Source organism: Aplysia californica, unplaced genomic scaffold (assembly GCF_000002075.1).
Source record: "Aplysia californica isolate F4 #8 unplaced genomic scaffold, AplCal3.0 scaffold01079, whole genome shotgun sequence".
Taxonomy (NCBI): Eukaryota; Metazoa; Mollusca; class Gastropoda; order Aplysiida; family Aplysiidae; genus Aplysia; species Aplysia californica.
This window is the reverse complement of record NW_004798349.1, coordinates 23,332-41,330: the sequence shown is the minus strand read 5'-3', so window position 1 is coordinate 41,330 and position 17,999 is coordinate 23,332. Positions and strand designations below refer to the sequence as shown.

The 17,999-nt window shown below is 41.1% G+C and overlaps 1 protein-coding gene across 1 annotated transcript in view; it reads right to left on the bottom strand.

The window, feature by feature from the left end:
* LOC101849575 (metal tolerance protein 9) overlaps positions 1-11,608 on the bottom strand; it is a gene marked incomplete in the record, with an annotated part of 24,890 nt that extends 13,282 nt beyond the window's left edge. Inside the window, 5 exon segments of the mRNA XM_013089920.2 lie at positions 140-287; positions 2,422-2,518; positions 5,326-5,488; positions 9,302-9,457; positions 11,210-11,608. Coding sequence (XP_012945374.1) covers positions 140-287; positions 2,422-2,518; positions 5,326-5,488; positions 9,302-9,457; positions 11,210-11,245 — 600 coding nt within the window.
* Positions 11,609-17,999: the final 6,391 nt, after the last annotated feature.

Sequence of the window (17,999 nt, the reverse complement as noted above, 5' to 3'; positions counted from 1 at the left end):
AACACACCTCACATAAATGGGAACATAACACACCTCACATAAATGGGAACATAACACACCTCATATAAATGGAAACATAACACACCTCACATAAATGGGAACATAACACACCTCACATAAAAAAAAAAAAAACCATTACCAGATTAGCAGCGAAGGAGATCTGTGACAGGCGAGTGATGAGAGTGGTTGACGGGGCACTGGCCTGTTCCCGCAGCATGTTGATGCGAGAGTCTGAGGCCAAGTTCTCGTAGGACGCGATCAGCTCATCCTGTCGCTTGTAGTACGTTCTGACGGGGAACATATCAAACATCGTACGTTCTGACATATCAAACGTCATACGATCTGACGGGGAACATATCAAATGTCATACATTCTGACATATCAAACATCATACGTTCTGTCTGGGAACATATCAAACATCATACGTTCCGAGTGTGCAAACACAATAAAATATACAGTTCCGAGTGCGCAGTCATTTCTTAAACCAAGACAAAGAGAGAAAGAAAGAAATATGTAAATATTTTAAAAGGAAAGACAAACGGTCGCCTTTAAGGACAAGCGGGCTAACCCAGATTTCGGGGGTTTCCAGAAATCTTGACCTACACCAAAAGTGGGTGTTGCCCTACTTATAGGAGAAGTTTGGTTTCATTGGTGCATAGATCGAGATGTGTCACGACGCGGTGGAATCAGGCGCTCGTCAATTTTTGGTCATGTGGAGTTATCGGTATCATCTGAAAGCTGATTTGATTGCCTTCCTACCAATGAAATAAATGTCCCATTTATCCTGAACAGAACTCAAGATATTTGCGATGGAAGGAAGTGAGGTCGCCTGGTTTCAGAGGTGAAATTAGCGAGAAAATGGCCGCCAAAGTTTGGTAACTCCAATAGCTAAAGAGTCTTTGAAAACAGAAAAATGACATTTTTTTGCCTTTAATCAATGTTTTTCAGTAAAATTCATCAGGAAATGTGTTTTTATATGGACATAAAAGAGGTTGAACCAAAAAATAGGAGTTCAATAAAAATGTCCAAACTGGTGGAAACAAGATTGTTTCCCCAATCTCTGTATTTTGACGAGCGCCGGATTTCATCACACTGTCTCACATATTTGTTGGGTTGTATAGAGAAAACTTTCCTTGTCTTTTAAAGAAACTGAACACGGCTCCAAAACCTTTACCTTTTGATAGCCCCCTTGTGCTTAAAGGCAACCAAATATTTGGTCATTTCTTGGGCAAAGAGACAGAGAGTCGGGAGAGAAGTAAACAATAGAAACACAGTTAGACTGACAACACTGTTCTACTGTCGCTCACACATTTACAACCACATTGCTCTTCAGAATTCTCTGCCCAGGGCACACCGTTAGCCTAGTCAGTCAGTATTGTGTAGTCAGTATTGTGTAGTCAGTATTGTGTAGTCAGTATTGTGTAGTATTGTGTAGTCAGTATTGTGTAGTCAGTATTGTGTAGTCAGTATTGTGTAGTCAATATTGTGTAGTCAGTATTGTGTAGTCAGTATTGTGTAGTATTGTGTAGTCAGTATTGTGTAGTCAGTATTGTGTAGTCAGTATTGTGTAGTATTGTGTAGTCAGTATTGTGTAGTCAATATTGTGTAGTCAGTATTGTGTAGTCAGTATTGTGCAGTCAGTATTGTGTAGTATTGTGTAGTCAGTATTGTGTTGTCAGTATTGTGTAGTCAGTATTGTGTAGTCAGTATTGTGTAGTATTGTGTAGTCAGTATTGTGTAGTCAGTATTGTGTAGTCAGTATTGTGTAGTATTGTGTAGTATTGTGTAGTCAGTATTGTGTAGTCAGTATTGTGTAGTATTGTGTAGTCAGTATTGTGTAGTCAGTATTGTGTAGTCAGTATTGTGTAGTATTGTGTAGTATTGTGTAGTCAGTATTGTGTAGTCAGTATTGTGTAGTCAGTATTGTGTAGTATTGTGTAGTCAGTATTGTGTAGTCAGTATTGTGTAGTATTGTGTAGTCAGTATTGTGTAGTCAGTATTGTGTAGTCAGTATTGTGTAGTATTGTGTAGTAAGTATTGTGTAGTCAGTATTGTGCGGGGCAATGGTGCAGATGACCCCAGTTCAAATCCCCAAAGGTTTTTCTTGAACTTGGAATAGTGTGGGAAGTTTTAATGGCTCTCGGTCCACTGAGACCTGTCTTATCACAGACGGAGACTTCACATCTGTCTTATCACAGACGGAGACTTCACATCTGTCTTATCACAGACGGAGACTTCACATCTGTCTGATCAGAGATGGAGATCAGACACAGAGTTTTCCCACGTAGGGGTGCCTGATGAAACAACAACGGTACATACAACATCAAAACTGTGGCCACTAGAGAGCTGAACTCCCGGGAATGGGTACGAGAAAGAAAGAGAATAAAGATTGCACAAAAAGGAAAAACAACAAAAAGATACCTGATTCCTTTAGGTAGTTTATTGACCTGCATGCCCAACACATCCGTTTTCTTGGACGTAAAACGGCTCAGTGAATGCCCCTGGGATCCATGGTCAACTGGCCAGGTAGAGGAGAGACGGAAAAATTCTGTGACTCATGGATGTACAAGACATTATTTTGTGAAGTAAAGAAAACAGGAAATACATTATGTGAAGGAAAGAACAGACACAGGAAATACATTAGGTGAAGAACACAGGAAACAAAAGAGGAGTCGGGAGGAAAGAGGGTGTTACAATATCCAAACCACAAAGATGTATCTTGTTGAAAAGCTTGTCGACTTATAACTTAATCTGTGTTCCACAGACGGTTTATGCTTTTTCTTTGATTTCCCTCAACTAACAAAAATGATCAACCAAACAAAAGAAATGATCAAGTAATGAATCTACCAGCTTGCAAAGCTGACATATCCTCCCAACTTCCATTCTGTAACCACGCCCATTTTGTACGAGGCACCCCTCCGCTAGCGTCAACAAAACACAACATAGGTAACCCAACAAAGCCGCACATTTGGTTGATAGCTCATAATATATTTATAAACACCTGTAAAATGAACAAACAAAACATACCATAAAAAAAGAACAAACAAAACATACCATAAAAAAAGAACAAACAAAACATACCATAAAAAAATCAAACTGTCCTTGCAAAGAGCACAAAATGACCCACGGAAAAGAGGCCGGACAAAACACTGGCACAGCACGTGTGTGATACTGCGGCACAGGAAACAACCGACGTAGAAAAGAGGCCGGACAAAACACTGGCACAGCACGTGTGTGATACTGCGGCACAGGAAACAACCGACGTATTATCGAAACAAACAGCAATATCAAACCTCTATTCTATTGTCCATATTTACTTGATTTGGAATTCCAGAAACTTCCACAACAACAACAGCAACAACAAGCAACATATTTCCACTTCATGATTTGAAAGAACAGTGGTGCTGGAAGAGGTTCGAGCCGTGCACAGATAAATCAGGAGTAACAAAATGATATCTTCACAACAGTACGTTCCAATTCACAAGACTGTCTCAAGGTTTAACAGTCGATGTCAATCAAATGTTGCTTGCAAGGTGGGGACGGAACCAGCAGGTTGACACATATATCTGTGACTGAACACACAAATGTCTACAGTTATCACCGTTCTGTTATATATCTGTGACTGAACACACAAATGTCTACAGTTATCACCGTTCTGTTATATATCTGCGACTGAACACATAAATGTCTACAGTTATCACCGTTCTGTTATATATCTGTGACTGAACACACAAATGTCTACAGTTATCACCGTTCTGTTATATATCTGTGACTGAACACACAAATGTCTACAGTTATCACCGTTCTGTTATATATCTGTGACTGAACACACAAATGTCTACAGTTATCACCGTTCTGTTATATATCTGTGACTGAACACACAAACGTCTACAGTTATCACCGTTCTGTTATATATCTGTGACTGAACACACAAACGTCTACAGTTATCACCGTTCTGTTATATATCTGTGACTGAACACACAAACGTCTACAGTTATCACCGTTCTGTTATATATCTGTGACTGAACACACAAACGTCTACAGTTATCACCGTTCTGTTATATATCTGTGACTGAACACACAAACGTCTACAGTTATCACCGTTCTGTTATATATCTGTGACTGAACACACAAATGTCTACAGTTATCACCGTTCTGTTATATATCTGTGACTGAACACACAAATGTCTACAGTTATCACCGTTCTGTTATATATCTGTGACTGAACACACAAATGTCTACAGTTATCACCGTTCTGTTATATATCTGTGACTGAACACACAAATGTCTACAGTTATCACTGTTCTGTTATATATCTGTGACTGAACACACAAATGTCTACAGTTATCACCGTTCTGTTATATCTGTGACTGAACACACAAAGGTCTACGCTGACTTTACTCCAACTTCCAGATAGCTTTCCCTTCATCTCTCACTGTCTACTGATTCTACTCATCTCTCCCTATCTACTCATCTCTCACTATCTACTCATCTCTCACTATCTACTGATTCTACTCATCTCTCACTATCTACTCATCTCTCACTATCTACTGATTCTACTCATCTCTCACTATCTACTCATCTCTCACTATCTACTCATCTCTCACTATCTACTCATCTCTCACTATCTACTGATTCTACTCATCTTTCACTATCTACTCATCTCTCACTATCTACTCATCTCTCACTATCTACTGATTCTACTCATCTCTCACTATCTACTGATTCTACTCATCTCTCACTATCTACTCACCTCTCACTATCTACTGATTCTACTCGATCGCTTTCTTTGATACCCAACTGCCTCGTTTCCTGAGGACACACCCACTGACTTCTTCCCACTTCATCTGTAACTGGGCTCCGTCTTGTTCTTTTTTATACCTCCTCCTTGTTGACGTTGTCTGTCTGTCGGATTCTGACTAAATTTCTCGGTACTTGTTGATGAGACTGGCATTGATTGACAGGACAGACCATGAGCTGGCCTTTATGCTAGAGCCCAGACAGACAGACCATGAGCTGGCCTTTATGCTACTGATAGACCCAGACAGACAGACCATGAGCTGGCCTTTATGCTACTGATAGACCCAGACAGACAGACCATGAGCTGGCCTTTATGCTAGAGCCCAGACAGACAGACCATGAGCTGGCCTTTATGCTAATGATAGACCCAGACAGTCAGACCATGAGCTGGCCTTTATGCTACTGATAGACCCAGACAGTCAGACCATGAGCTGGCCTTTATGCTAGAACCCAGACAGACAGACCATGAGCTGGCCTTTATGCTAGAACCCAGACAGTCCCCAACCAAAGATGAAAAAGCCGCACCTAGAGGTCTGTCATGAGCGGGAACCACCTCGGTAATCCTGACCATGTGGTCGGCACGGGGTGGGGACTTGAGGGGAGGTAAGTGTGACCGTCGCGGGGCCAAACCCAGGAGATCGGAGACAGAGTTGCCCTCCGGTAAGCTCCCCTTCTCACTCAGCTCTTTCTGGATGTGAAACAAAAAGAAGAAAAAAAAAAGAACAATCACATTGTTGTCAAAGGAATAGTTTCATGATAACGGACAGAATAGTGTTCAAAGTTCTTTCTTTGATACAGCCACACTTGTCCTACACAATCACCTGAGCAAACAACCACCTCCGACTTCCCTTCTTTATTAAAAATATATATATATATGTATATAATACCAGCAGTGTCGGAGAGGAGCATCTGTCTAGGACAACGACTAGAATATCATCCACTTTTCTCCTCAATAACGGGGGCTTGCCTTGGACAGGACTGACTGTTCTTTTTAATCAATAAATTTGATTCTCCACTTTTCCTCAGTTCACAAAGTTGCAAACGAATACTCAGCACTAGGCACTGCAAGTAAACACAGAATATATGTCACTGGAATGACTGGTAGGTAAATACAGAATATGTCACTGGTAGGTAAATACAGAATATGTCACTGGAATGACTGATAGGTAAATACAGAATATGTCACTGGTAGGTAAATACAGAATATGTCACTGGAATGACTGGTAGGTAAATACAGAATATGTCACTGGAATGACTGGTAGGTAAATACAGAATATGTCACTGGTAGGTAAATACAGAATATGTCACCGGTAGGTAAATACAGAATATGTCACTGGAATGACTGGTAGGTAAATACAGAATATGTCACTGGTAGGTAAATACAGAATATGTCACAGGTAGGTAAATACAGAATATGTCACTGGTAGGTAAATACAGAATATGTCACTGGAATGACTGGTAGGTAAATACAGAATATGTCACTGGTAGGTAAATACAGAATATGTCACTGGAATGACTGGTAGGTAAATACAGAATATGTCACTGGTAGGTAAATACAGAATATGTCACTGGTAGGTAAATACAGAATATGTCACTGGTAGGTAAATACAGAATATGTCACTGGAATGACTGGTAGGTAAATACAGAATATGTCACTGGTAGGTAAATACAGAATATGTCACTGGTAGGTAAATACAGAATATGTCACTGGTAGGTAAATACAGAATATGTCACTGGTAGGTAAATACAGAATATGTCACTGGTAGGTAAATACAGAATATGTCACTGGAATGATTGGAAGGTAAACAGAATATGTCACTGGTAGGTAAATACAGAATATGTCACTGGTAGGTAAATACAGAATATGTCACTGGTAGGTAAATACAGAATATGTCACTGGAATGACTGGTAGGTAAATACAGAATATGTCACTGGTAGGTAAATACAGAATAAGTCACTGGAATGACTGGTAGGTAAATACAGAATATGTCACTGGTAGGTAGATACAGAATATGTCACTGGAATGACTGCTAGGTAAATACAGAATATGTCACTGGTAGGTAAATACAGAATATGTCACTGGTAGGTAAATACAGAATATGTCACTGGTAGGTAAATACAGAATATGTCACTGGAATGATTGGAAGGTAAACAGAATATGTCACTGGTAGGTAAATACAGAATATGTCACTGGAATGACTGGAAGGTAAATACAGAATATGTCACTGATAGGTAAATACAGAATATGTCACTGATAGGTAAATACAGAATATGTCACTGGTAGGTAAATACAGAATATGTCACTGGAATGACTGGAAGGTAAATACAGAATATGTCACTGATAGGTAAATACAGAATATGTCACTGGAATGATTGGAAGGTAAATACAGAATATGTCACTGGAATGACTGGAAGGTAAATACAGAATATGTCACTGGCAGCAATCAATGCCTGCAGCATGCTGCAACACAAAGAAAACGATGAGGGGCAGAGATTTGAGAGAATAAATCTGAATCCACATAAAGAACAGTGTGAGAATCACCTTCCAAATAATGACCTAGCTTCAAATCCAAACAAAATCAAAAGTCTTAAACTTAAAGTATTTAAAGTACCGGTACGGCATTTTCCAGGTCAATGTCCGACAGAGACAATACATATTGTACTGAACTAACGCGCAAACAAAACAGCCTCAACTAACGCGCAAACAAAACAGCCTCAACTAACGCACAAACAAAACAGCCTCAACTAACGCACAAACAAAACAGCCTCAACAAATGCACACAAAAAACCCAGCTTCAACAAATGCACAAACAAAACAGCTTCAACAAATGAGCCAATAGACGAGCCAACAGCCTCAACAAACGCACTAATAAAACAGCCTCAACAAACGCACTAATAAAACAGCCTCAACAAACGAGCAAAACAAAACAGCTTTAACAAACGATCATCATCATCATCATCAATGCCTTTCACCCCTGGCAGGGTATAGGCCACATACAAGCTCCTTCCATTTATCTCTGTCCTAGGCCATCCTTCCACCCCTGGCAGGGTATAGGCCACATACAAGCTCCATCCATTTATCTCTGTCCTGGGCCATCCTTCCACCCCTGGCAGGGTATAGGCCACATACAAGCTCCTTCCATTTATCTCTGTCCTGAGCCATCCTTCCAAGCTCGTTCCAAGTGAGCTTCATTTCTCTCATGTCCCTTTCCACACATCTCCTCCATGTTTCCCGTGGCCTACCCCTGCCTCGTGCTCCCTGTGGGTTCCACTGCAGTGACTGTCTTGTGATGTTTCCGCTGGGCTTTCTTAAGGTGTGTCCCATCCATCGCCACTTTCTTAGTCCTATTTCTACTTCTATATCCTTTTGTCCTGTCCTTTCCCAAAGTTCTTCATTTCTTATTCGATCCTGCCACTTAATTCTTAGGATACTCCTCATACATCTGTTGATGAAAGTCTGGACTTTATTCAGTACTGTTTTCGTTGTCTTCCAAGTTTCGCAGCCGTAGAGGAGCACAGACTTGACGTTGGAGTTAAAGAGTCGAATCTTGGTGCGCAGCGAGATGTTGCTTGCTTTCCAGACTATTGATAATTGCTTGAAGGCTGACCTTGCCTTGGCGGTTCTTGCTTTAACGTCTGCCTCCGTTCCACCTTTACCATCGATGACACTTCCAAGGTAGGTAAAGGAGTCCACTTCTTCCAGGGGAGTGTCTTCCACTGTCACAGCAAGGTTTGAAACCTTTCCTAGCTTCACTACTTTTGACTTGCCTGGATGTATACGTAGGCCAACACTCCTTGATACCCTGTTGAGTTCCGTGGTCTTTTCTTGCATCTGAGCATGTGTGTGAGAGAGCAGTGCAAGGTCATCGGCGAAGTCCAAGTCGTCCAGCTGCTGCCAAGGGATCCATTGTATTCCATTACGTTTGCCTTTGGTGGCTTCTTTCATGACCCAGTCAATTGCCAGTATGAAGAGGAAAGGTGAGAGCAAGCATCCTTGTCGCTCTCCTGTCTGTACCTAGAGTGGTTCTGAGAGTTGTCCTTCGTGGAAGACTTGGCAGTTTGTTCCATCATAGGTGGTCAACAAACGAGCCACTCAACAAACAAGCCACTCATCAAACGAGCCACTCAACAAACGAGCCACTCAACAAACGAGGCAACAGCCTCAACAAACGAGCCACTCAACAAACGAGCCACTCATCAAACGAGCCACTCAACAAACGAGGCAACAGCCTCAACAAACGACAACAAACGAGCCACTCAACAAACGAGCCAAACCTCAACAAACACACAAACAAAACAGCCTCAACAAACGAGCCACTCAACAAACGAGCCACTCAACAAACGACAACAAACGAGCCACTCAACAAACGAGCCAAACCTCAACAAACACACAAACAAAACAGCCTCAACAAACGAGCCACTCAACAAACGACAACAAACGAGCCAAACCTCAACAAACACACTAACGAAACAGCCTCAACAAACGAGCCCAGCGACTCACCATCTCCACGTGTTTGCCTTGCTTCACGTTGGCCTCCGTGTCCCCCGCAGACAAATCAACCCGAGCATTTGTCTCCCCTTGGACCGACGCTCCACTCATGGCTGTTGTTGTGGAAGACACACTCACTTGCTGTCCATGATTTCGTCTGATTCCACCCTGAACCATGAACATTGAACATTGGACTCAGTAAGTCAGGAAACAGTTACAACAATTTTTCGTCTAGCTGTCATAAGTATGACTTGCTGCTTCCTTTCTTGAAAATACTTTATGTAATTGATTTGCGACCGTTTCTATAGATCCAGTGGTGCATGCGTGATCTGCAGCAAAAAAAAAAAAAACGGTACTGCAGTTTGACCCCCCAAAGCAGTGCATCTGTTTGCGGGGGTCTCAGTAAAAATTTACCCATTGAAAGGATTTTAATTTTTGAATCTTTGCCACATGTTGTAGGCTACTTCAACAAAGGGTAGGGAAATTGGGTCAACATGCCGTTGTTGTTTTTTTACTCCAAACTTTGTGTTTTCCATCCTGTGTAACAAAAAGTGGTGAATCTATCATATCTTTCAAACTACTCAAGATATTTCCAAATTTTACAAATCAGCATGTTCAGCATTTAATTTGCTACAAGAATATAATGCCCTTATTTCAACATCCAAAATTTCCGACAACTCGAACTCTGGGGCCTTTCTTGTCTAGATCTATAGATAGGCTCCAGGCGCAGATGTGCTGTGCCAGTATCATTTCCACAGCAAGGAATAGACATATATAATATTTCAACTCCTACCAGTTAAACGGGCACTCCTGTACAATTGCGGTTCCGTTTGTTTACAGCTGAGTCTATGCGCACACAATTGCAAGCACATAAATTCAAATGTTGCTATAAATAGCACGCAGTAGCATGCAAGGCATCAGTTTGCTATAAGCTCGCAACTGTAGAGACGTAGACACGTTGAGTCTTTACGCAGCGTCATGTTCAGACTGTTGTACCCAACAGGAAGAAGCGACATATTGAATCTACAAGAAAGGGTACTGTTGAGTGATTTGAAGGAAAGCCACCCAGAGTTACGTTCTATTATGTTGCAATGTAACCTCAAGTTTTCTGTTTTTCTCAGGCAGTTTTCAGCTGAAAATCTGGGGAATCCAAAAAGTCTGAAAATAGAACAGTTGTAGAGGCTGCGTGGAGGTTTCTGAACTACTTATCTCAAGAATAAGGTACAAGAGAGAAAACTCGGGGGATTTATCAATTCTTAGATCCTCTCGCCTAAGCACGTTTAGGCGTGCGACAGAATTAAAGGGGAAACAAAATTCGGGAGGACTTCCGTAATGAGCGACCACGATGAGACAGAGTAGAATAGAGGGGTAGGGTTAAGGGTAGGGGTAGGGTTGGGGATAGGGTTATGGTTAGTATTAGGGGTAGAGGCAGGGTTAGGGTTAGTATTGGGGGTAGAGGCAGGGTTAGGGTTAGGTCCCTTCTTTATTGTACTGTTTGTTGGGGTGGTCGCTCGTTACGGAAGTTCCTTCCCATAATTCTGAGGGGCAAACTTAAGGAAGAGGGAAATTAACAGAATTGCATGCATAGCAAAGTACAATATCTTGCACATAATTGTGTACGTTTAAATAAGCAAAAAAATGTGTTGTTTACATGACAGCCATGGTGGAAGTGAATCTAATTTCTAGATAGCCTAGAGCCTACTAGATATTAGAACTATAGAAGAATATAATTTATCTCTAGATCTACATATAGATCTAGAATCTAGATCTAGATCAGCTATAATCTAGATTTAGATCTAGATCTAGATCTAGATCAGATATAATTTTACGAATTCAGTTTAGATCTAAATATGAAACACACCACAGGGGCACTAAGTGTAACTAAGATCGAGAACTGGATGACCTAGATCTAGATCTTACCACGATTTCATCCTGTCTGGGCTTATTGTCTAACATTTTAAATTATATTGCAACATTTTAGGCAGACCGAAATTCCTCTTTCGTAACCTGACAGTGACAGTACAAGTACTGTACACGAGAAAAAAAGAGTCCCACAGCAACCACAGCCTAGATCTAGATTCTAGAACTAGATTCTAGATCTAGATCTAGATCTATGTCCCAGCAATGTTCTAGAAGATAGATCTAGACTCTATGTCCCAGCAATGTAGATCTAGATCTAGATCTAGTAGATATGCAGATCTATGTCCCAGCAACGTAAGAAGTCAAGTAGATAGGCCTATAATGAAGATCTCTAGATCTAGCCTAGTCATGTGTTTGGAGCACGGGCCACAAGAATGACAACAAACATCTCTGACCTTCACCTTGAGTGGGGAGAACGGGAAAACCCCTTTTATCGACTCGACTACACAGAGAGGTCCTTTTCCCAGAATCGATTCTCAAAAGTAGAGCAAACTATCCGCACGTAGCCACGCAGAAGTGAAGGCGACTGGTCGGTGCTCAGGTGCGATTTGGCCTAATGGGTTCAGTATAGCATCATCATCATTATCCAGTGCCTTGCCGACTGGCGTGGGCGATCATGGACCTCCACTTCACTCTGTCTTGCGCTGCAGCAATGGTGTCTGTTGTTCTTGCTGCTCCTAGCCACGTTGTCATCTTGTCCAGTATCTTTTCCCTCTGTCTGCCTCTGCCTCTCTTTCCATCAAACTTGCCTGTTGTAACAATATTCTCTAATGCTTCTTTCCGCATTGTGTGTCCGAAGAAATTTACCTGTCGCTTTCTTATATTCGTCATAAGTTGTCTTCTATAATTTGTTTGAACCAAGACTTCTTCATCTGTTTTTCTAGCTCTCCATGGGATACGCAGCATGCGTCTTATGAACCACAACTCTGTCGCTACAATTGTTCTTTCCAGATGTTTATAGATTGTCCATGCTTCGCACCCGTATATATCTAATAGGATTGGCTCGATGTAACTTCTCGGTATTCTTTTTCTCGTTTCCAGTGACAGATTGATGTTTGTTAGTACGGTATCTATCTGTTTCATCTTGTGGAAGGTTGCTTTTGCTTGGCAAATGCGGCTTTTAATTTCGGTGTGACATCTCCCATCTGATGATAATATAATGGTCTCCAAATATTTAAAATGTTGTGCTTGCTTGAGGGTGATATCATTGATTTTGATATTGCATGTTGGGGATGGAGTTTTTCTGCTTATCACCATTGTTTCGGTTTTCTTGATGTTTAGGCTTAAGCCCACGTTGTCACTCTCTTGTACAAAGACATTTAATAGATTCTGTAGGTGTTCTTCATCCTCTGCTATTAGGACTGTGTCATCTGCATATCTTAGATTGTTTATATTATGTCCCCCTATCGAGATACCAGGCATTTCTTCTAGGTGTTTCATGATATTTTCACTATACAGGGAGAACAAGTCTGGAGAAAGTACACATCCTTGTCTGACTCCTCTTTTCATCTGTCTGTATGTATTCGCGGATGTCGTTTTCTATTCTCATTGCAGCAGTTTGACCCCAGTACATGTTCTTGATAATCCGTCTTTCCCATCGATATTGAGGACTTCCAGCATGTCGATGATCTGGTCGTGCCTAACTTTGTCGAATGCCTTGGTGTAGTCTATAAAACATAAATGAAGATCTTTCTGAACTTCTAGAGCACGTTCTATTGTTGTTCTGATGACATATATGGCATTTACAGTGCTTTTGCCTTCAATAAATCCACATTGTTCTTGGGCTATTTCTGGGAGAATTTTATTTCGTATTCTCATCATAATTATTCTGAGTAGTGTTTTTGTTACAGTGGAATCCTGTTATAACGAGAGGGAGGAGACCGGAGCAAAATGTCCGTTATAGCAGGATTCTCGCTATAACTATAAGGGATCCAGTAATAAATTCAAGGGAAACTGTAAAGTAGGCCTAATCTATGAGTTTGGTGTTCTGTTTATTTCCTTTTGCTATCTCCCCTGGTGATGATTTTGTTTCAACATGACCTCTAGGTCTTACTTGATCAAAAATCAAATCAGGTTTCTTTCTATAGCGCTAGATCTAGCGATGTGGACTGACAGCTCGGTGTTGGCGATCAGAAAGAAAGGGCTCTCGGCTAACTCGCCCTATGTGTTTTTCCCCACCCCACCACACCCTGTGGTGCATTCCGTCTGCTCGCGCACGTCACACATTCGCTCCGTCCATCATATTGCTGTGACCTCTCCATCCCCGCATCGGAGAAGTGAGAGGCATGGTAGCCCTTGATCATATAAACTGGGCTTACGCTGGCATATCACATGATGCGTTCTGTTTGTCTGCGCATGCCACACCCTCCCTGCTCAGTTGCTCTGGCCTTCATTATTGACGCATATGGGCTCTCCTATTCTTTGTTTCGCAAGATCACCAACAAATTTCTCGACTGGCGAGGTTTTACGTTATGTATAACTGGTCTATGCACTGTGCACAGCAGCAGCTATATTCCGCTATAACCGACTCTCATGTTTGTCTGATAGCGCTATAGCAGTATTTTATTTACAAAGGTAAAGAGGAGAAAAAAACGGGGTTTTAGAGTAGTGTCTTTATGACAGACTTCTCGTTTTTTCCGGACTCGTTATAAGTGGACTCCACTGTACATGGCTCATGAGGCTGATGGTACGATGCGTTTCACATTCGTTTGCATTAAGGTTCTTTGGTAAAGCTACGAAGATAGATTTTGACAAGTCAGATTCAGATGGAATATGTCCAGTGGCATACATGTTGTTAAGAAGTTTTGTCAGCGTGGTGATCCAAAGTCTTCTCAAGTTTTAATCATCTCTGTGGTAATTGGCCACTTGTTTCCTTTAGCTTGTCCACGGGACAATTTTGTTCACGGAAGGATAGGCGGGTGTGGGCGAACGAAATCCTGTTTTACTGTTACCGTGAGCAAGAGTTTTGCGGCACATGCAACACAATAAGGTAACACAAAAGTGCAGAAAATTAGAAGTGTTACAAGCGAGTAAACGAGCACACTCAAAAAGCATGGGTCTCAACTCAGAATTCTAAAAAAGGAGGAACGTTCCGGGTGACCGCTACAGAAGCCCATCTTGGCGAAGCACCCATTAGTGTTCTACTGTTGAACCCTAGAATGCTGAAATAAAAACCATCAACTTATCAAAGCAAGGTTATTTCACACCAATTTGAGGGTCTGAGAGATAATTTCAAGTAAGAGTCACATACCAAATATTTACAATCTTGATTACGTACAGAAAGTGGTGGCGCCTGGGGTCTTGTGCGACTTATTTATATTTTCCCTTCATCATATTCGCCTGTATATATAAACTATATAAAAAGGAATATTGTTTTGAGCCTAGAACCAGAATATCGACTGTCATGATTAATATCATGGGAGTGCTTATTTAGGCCACATATGGCCTAAATAAGGTAAGGGAGGGGGGTTTAGCTTATTTAGGCCACAGTGGACTGTGGCCTAAATAAGGTAAGGGAGGGGGGTTTAGCTTATTTAGGCCACACATGCTCAAACTACCCTTTTCAGGCAACTGAGTTCATTCCACTTTCATAATGGTGCACCTTTCTCATTTAGTATGGTTTTGCCTCAGTGTACAACTTATAAATCATAACTATAATGAATATTGTAAAGAACAAAGCACAATACGCAAAATTTTGCTCAATTCCAACGGTTTGAATGAGGGCCGGATTTTTCCTTCATGGAGGGGCAAAAGCTAGGCTACCATTTTGGCACACTTTGGTCAAGTGAAAAGGTCAAATCCTCCGAATGGACTTCCGGGTTAAATTTGGGGTATAAAAAGTGTGTTTACTACGTGGCTGAGTCAAAGTTACACTATCTTTGCCTGAGTGACACTCTCTCGTACTGTCTCGTAGTAGTACATGCAGTAATAGTAGTAGTAGCAGAGATCGTGTAGAGAATATTTGGTAGTAGATTCTATCTAGTAGGCAGTTTAGTGAACGTGCTCGCGGCAGGGCGAATCGGCCTCGATAAGCCCCGTAGACTTTTGTGATCGGCCACGAAGCCTCGTGTTTTGATGGGTCTAGATCTAGATCTAGATCTAAACAACTCAGTGCTATTTGCACTGCCACATCCGACAGGCCTAGATCTGCATCTTTTTAAAAGGAAAAGAAAGACCATCAAAATGGTTGAATTCGCGTGAAAATCGATTAGGTAAAACTAGAACTATCAAAATTTGCATCTGAAAACAAGGCAATTTTTATACGAAGGCCATTTTTATAACTCGATGAAATAAAAACTACTGACTGTGTACTGTGTTATTCTGTATAAAAATAAATTATGAAACTTCAGGACGTAGATCTATTATTATTTACCAGCATCTTTTGACGCCTGAGCTGTAGAGGTTGAAGTTTTCACAACACTAATAGATTTAGTAATAGGGTTAGGTAATACGGCTTTCCGTAAAAAAATGCATAAATCTACAAAAGCCGACCACCGAATCGACCAGGCGCCTCGGTCTCCCCTGCACTCTGATTCAATTTTTTTTTAAAAATGCTAATCAATGAAAATTGCAAATTGATAATAATAGTATAGTCCTGTAGAGGATAGGTGGACTCCGGGGTCTGCATAGCGAAATACTAGGTTTTAGGAATTGGACCCTGGAGTCACCGTAGTGAAATAAGGTGTGGTTTAAGTAAGGATTGGTACTAGGTTTTAGGACAGGTGGACCCTGGGGTCACCGCAGTGAAATAAGTAGGTTTCTTTAAAGATTAGTGGAACCTGGAGTCACCATAGCCATAGAGGATTAAGAAGGTTTAATTAAGGATTGGTGGACCCCCGGGACACCTTGATTAAACCTACTTATTTTACTACGGTGACCGCAGGATCCACCTATTCTAAAACCTAACTAGTGTTTCGTTAGGTAGACCCTGGGGTCCACCTTAAACCTACCTATTTCACTACGTTGACTCCAGGATCCACCAATCCTTAAAATTAAACCTATATCTATCTACATATACCTATTTCACTACATTGACCCCAGGGTCCACCAATCCTTAATTAAACCTAGATCTACTGATTTCACTACATTGACCCTGTGGTCCTCCAATCCTTAATTAAACCTATATCTACTTATAATTTCACTACTTTGACCACGGCTCCGCCAGTCCTATTATAAAATAAACTTAGATCTACTTATTTCATTATGTTGACCCCGGGGTCCACCGATCCTTCTTTAAACCTAGATCTACTTATTTCACTACGCTGACTCCTGGGTTCACATCCTAAAACCTAACATTTTGTTAGGTAGACCCAGGGGTCCACCTATCCTTTTGGCTAGATAGACCCCGTAGTCCGCCTATCCACTTTCTTGATAATAACTGAAAACAATACATGCCAGTTGTCATTTATAGTGAAGAAAAATGAGGGGGAAAAAATATAATTAGGTAGACTTTAATTTGTCAAAAAAATTGCAAGTTCAAGTGAAGATCATAAAATAATTTTGTTATTTTGTGATCACCTTTCCAAGGACCTTAAATTGATTCTACATCACATGTCATGTACGATACGGCTGTGAAGGAAAATGGATGTGAAGAGTTTTAAAGAAATAATAATGTAACTTGTAAAGAAAACAATGCTTTACATTGGTTTGGTTATTTTGACTACATATGTGGCCTAAATAAGGTAAGGGAGGGGGGTTTAGCTTATTCAGGCCACAGGTGTGGCCTAAATAAGGTAAGGGAGGGGGGTTTAGCTTATTTAGGCCATATGTGGCCTAAATAAGGTCACCCTAATATCATATATATATAGGGCCTATATATATATATATATAGGCCTATATATTGTGAAAGACAAAAATGAATGCTCAAACTCAAAGTACAGTAAAATAGCCCAAGTAGACCTAGTCAGTGTGAGAGGTGGAAGAACTGTGGGAGGGCAAGATGCAGTGATACTGAACATCTGCGAATCTTGAAAGAAAGCTAAAATATAGAGATCTAATTGACTGTCACCAATCCAACGAAACGCGAACACTTAGGCCCCTAAGTTCAATAACACGCTTACAAGTCATGACGGTTCCCGATTTCACACAAGGCCTGCACCAACGCACACTTTACTTTGCAGAGAGCTGTTGATCTACATCTAGTAGTAATCAAAATTCTAAACATTTGCTTCCACTTTCAGTTTGTTTGTCCTCTGGTGTTGCGTCCAGCCCTCCCCCATCCCAGAGTGCGTCTTTTTAAAAAATAAATAATCCCCCCATTCCTGAGTCCTGTACTTCGAAGCGCTCAGAACACGCACAGGTTCATTGACCGGTCACAATGACGAGCCCGAAAAACGCTTGTATAATTTTCTTTTCATTTTGATGTTACCCCCACAAGTGACAGCTCAGTGACAAATATTGATATATTTTCATGGCGACACCACGTTTGTAATGCCGAACCTGCATGTTACAATAAATTTTGCGTTATCAGACAATTACTGACAAACTTCTGGGTGGTGACGAAAGCGAAAGTAGATCTTGATTTTCCAGTCGAACCTCGGTGACACAATTCCGCTTGCCGCCGAAGCCGCCAGTTCGCGTGAAACATACTCTCAGAGCCGAATTAATATCACAATCGCGATTGGCAGAAATGAACTTAAAGACGTTATTGGATTTGGTTTTCAAATATTCGAGATCTTTTACGTATTTTCCCGGGTCTCGGCGATTTTTTAAAAAATTCCCGGGGCCTGGCAGTCACCCTGCTCCCAACAACTCTCTTTCTGATTGGCCCCCTGTCGCGGTAGCGGAGTTT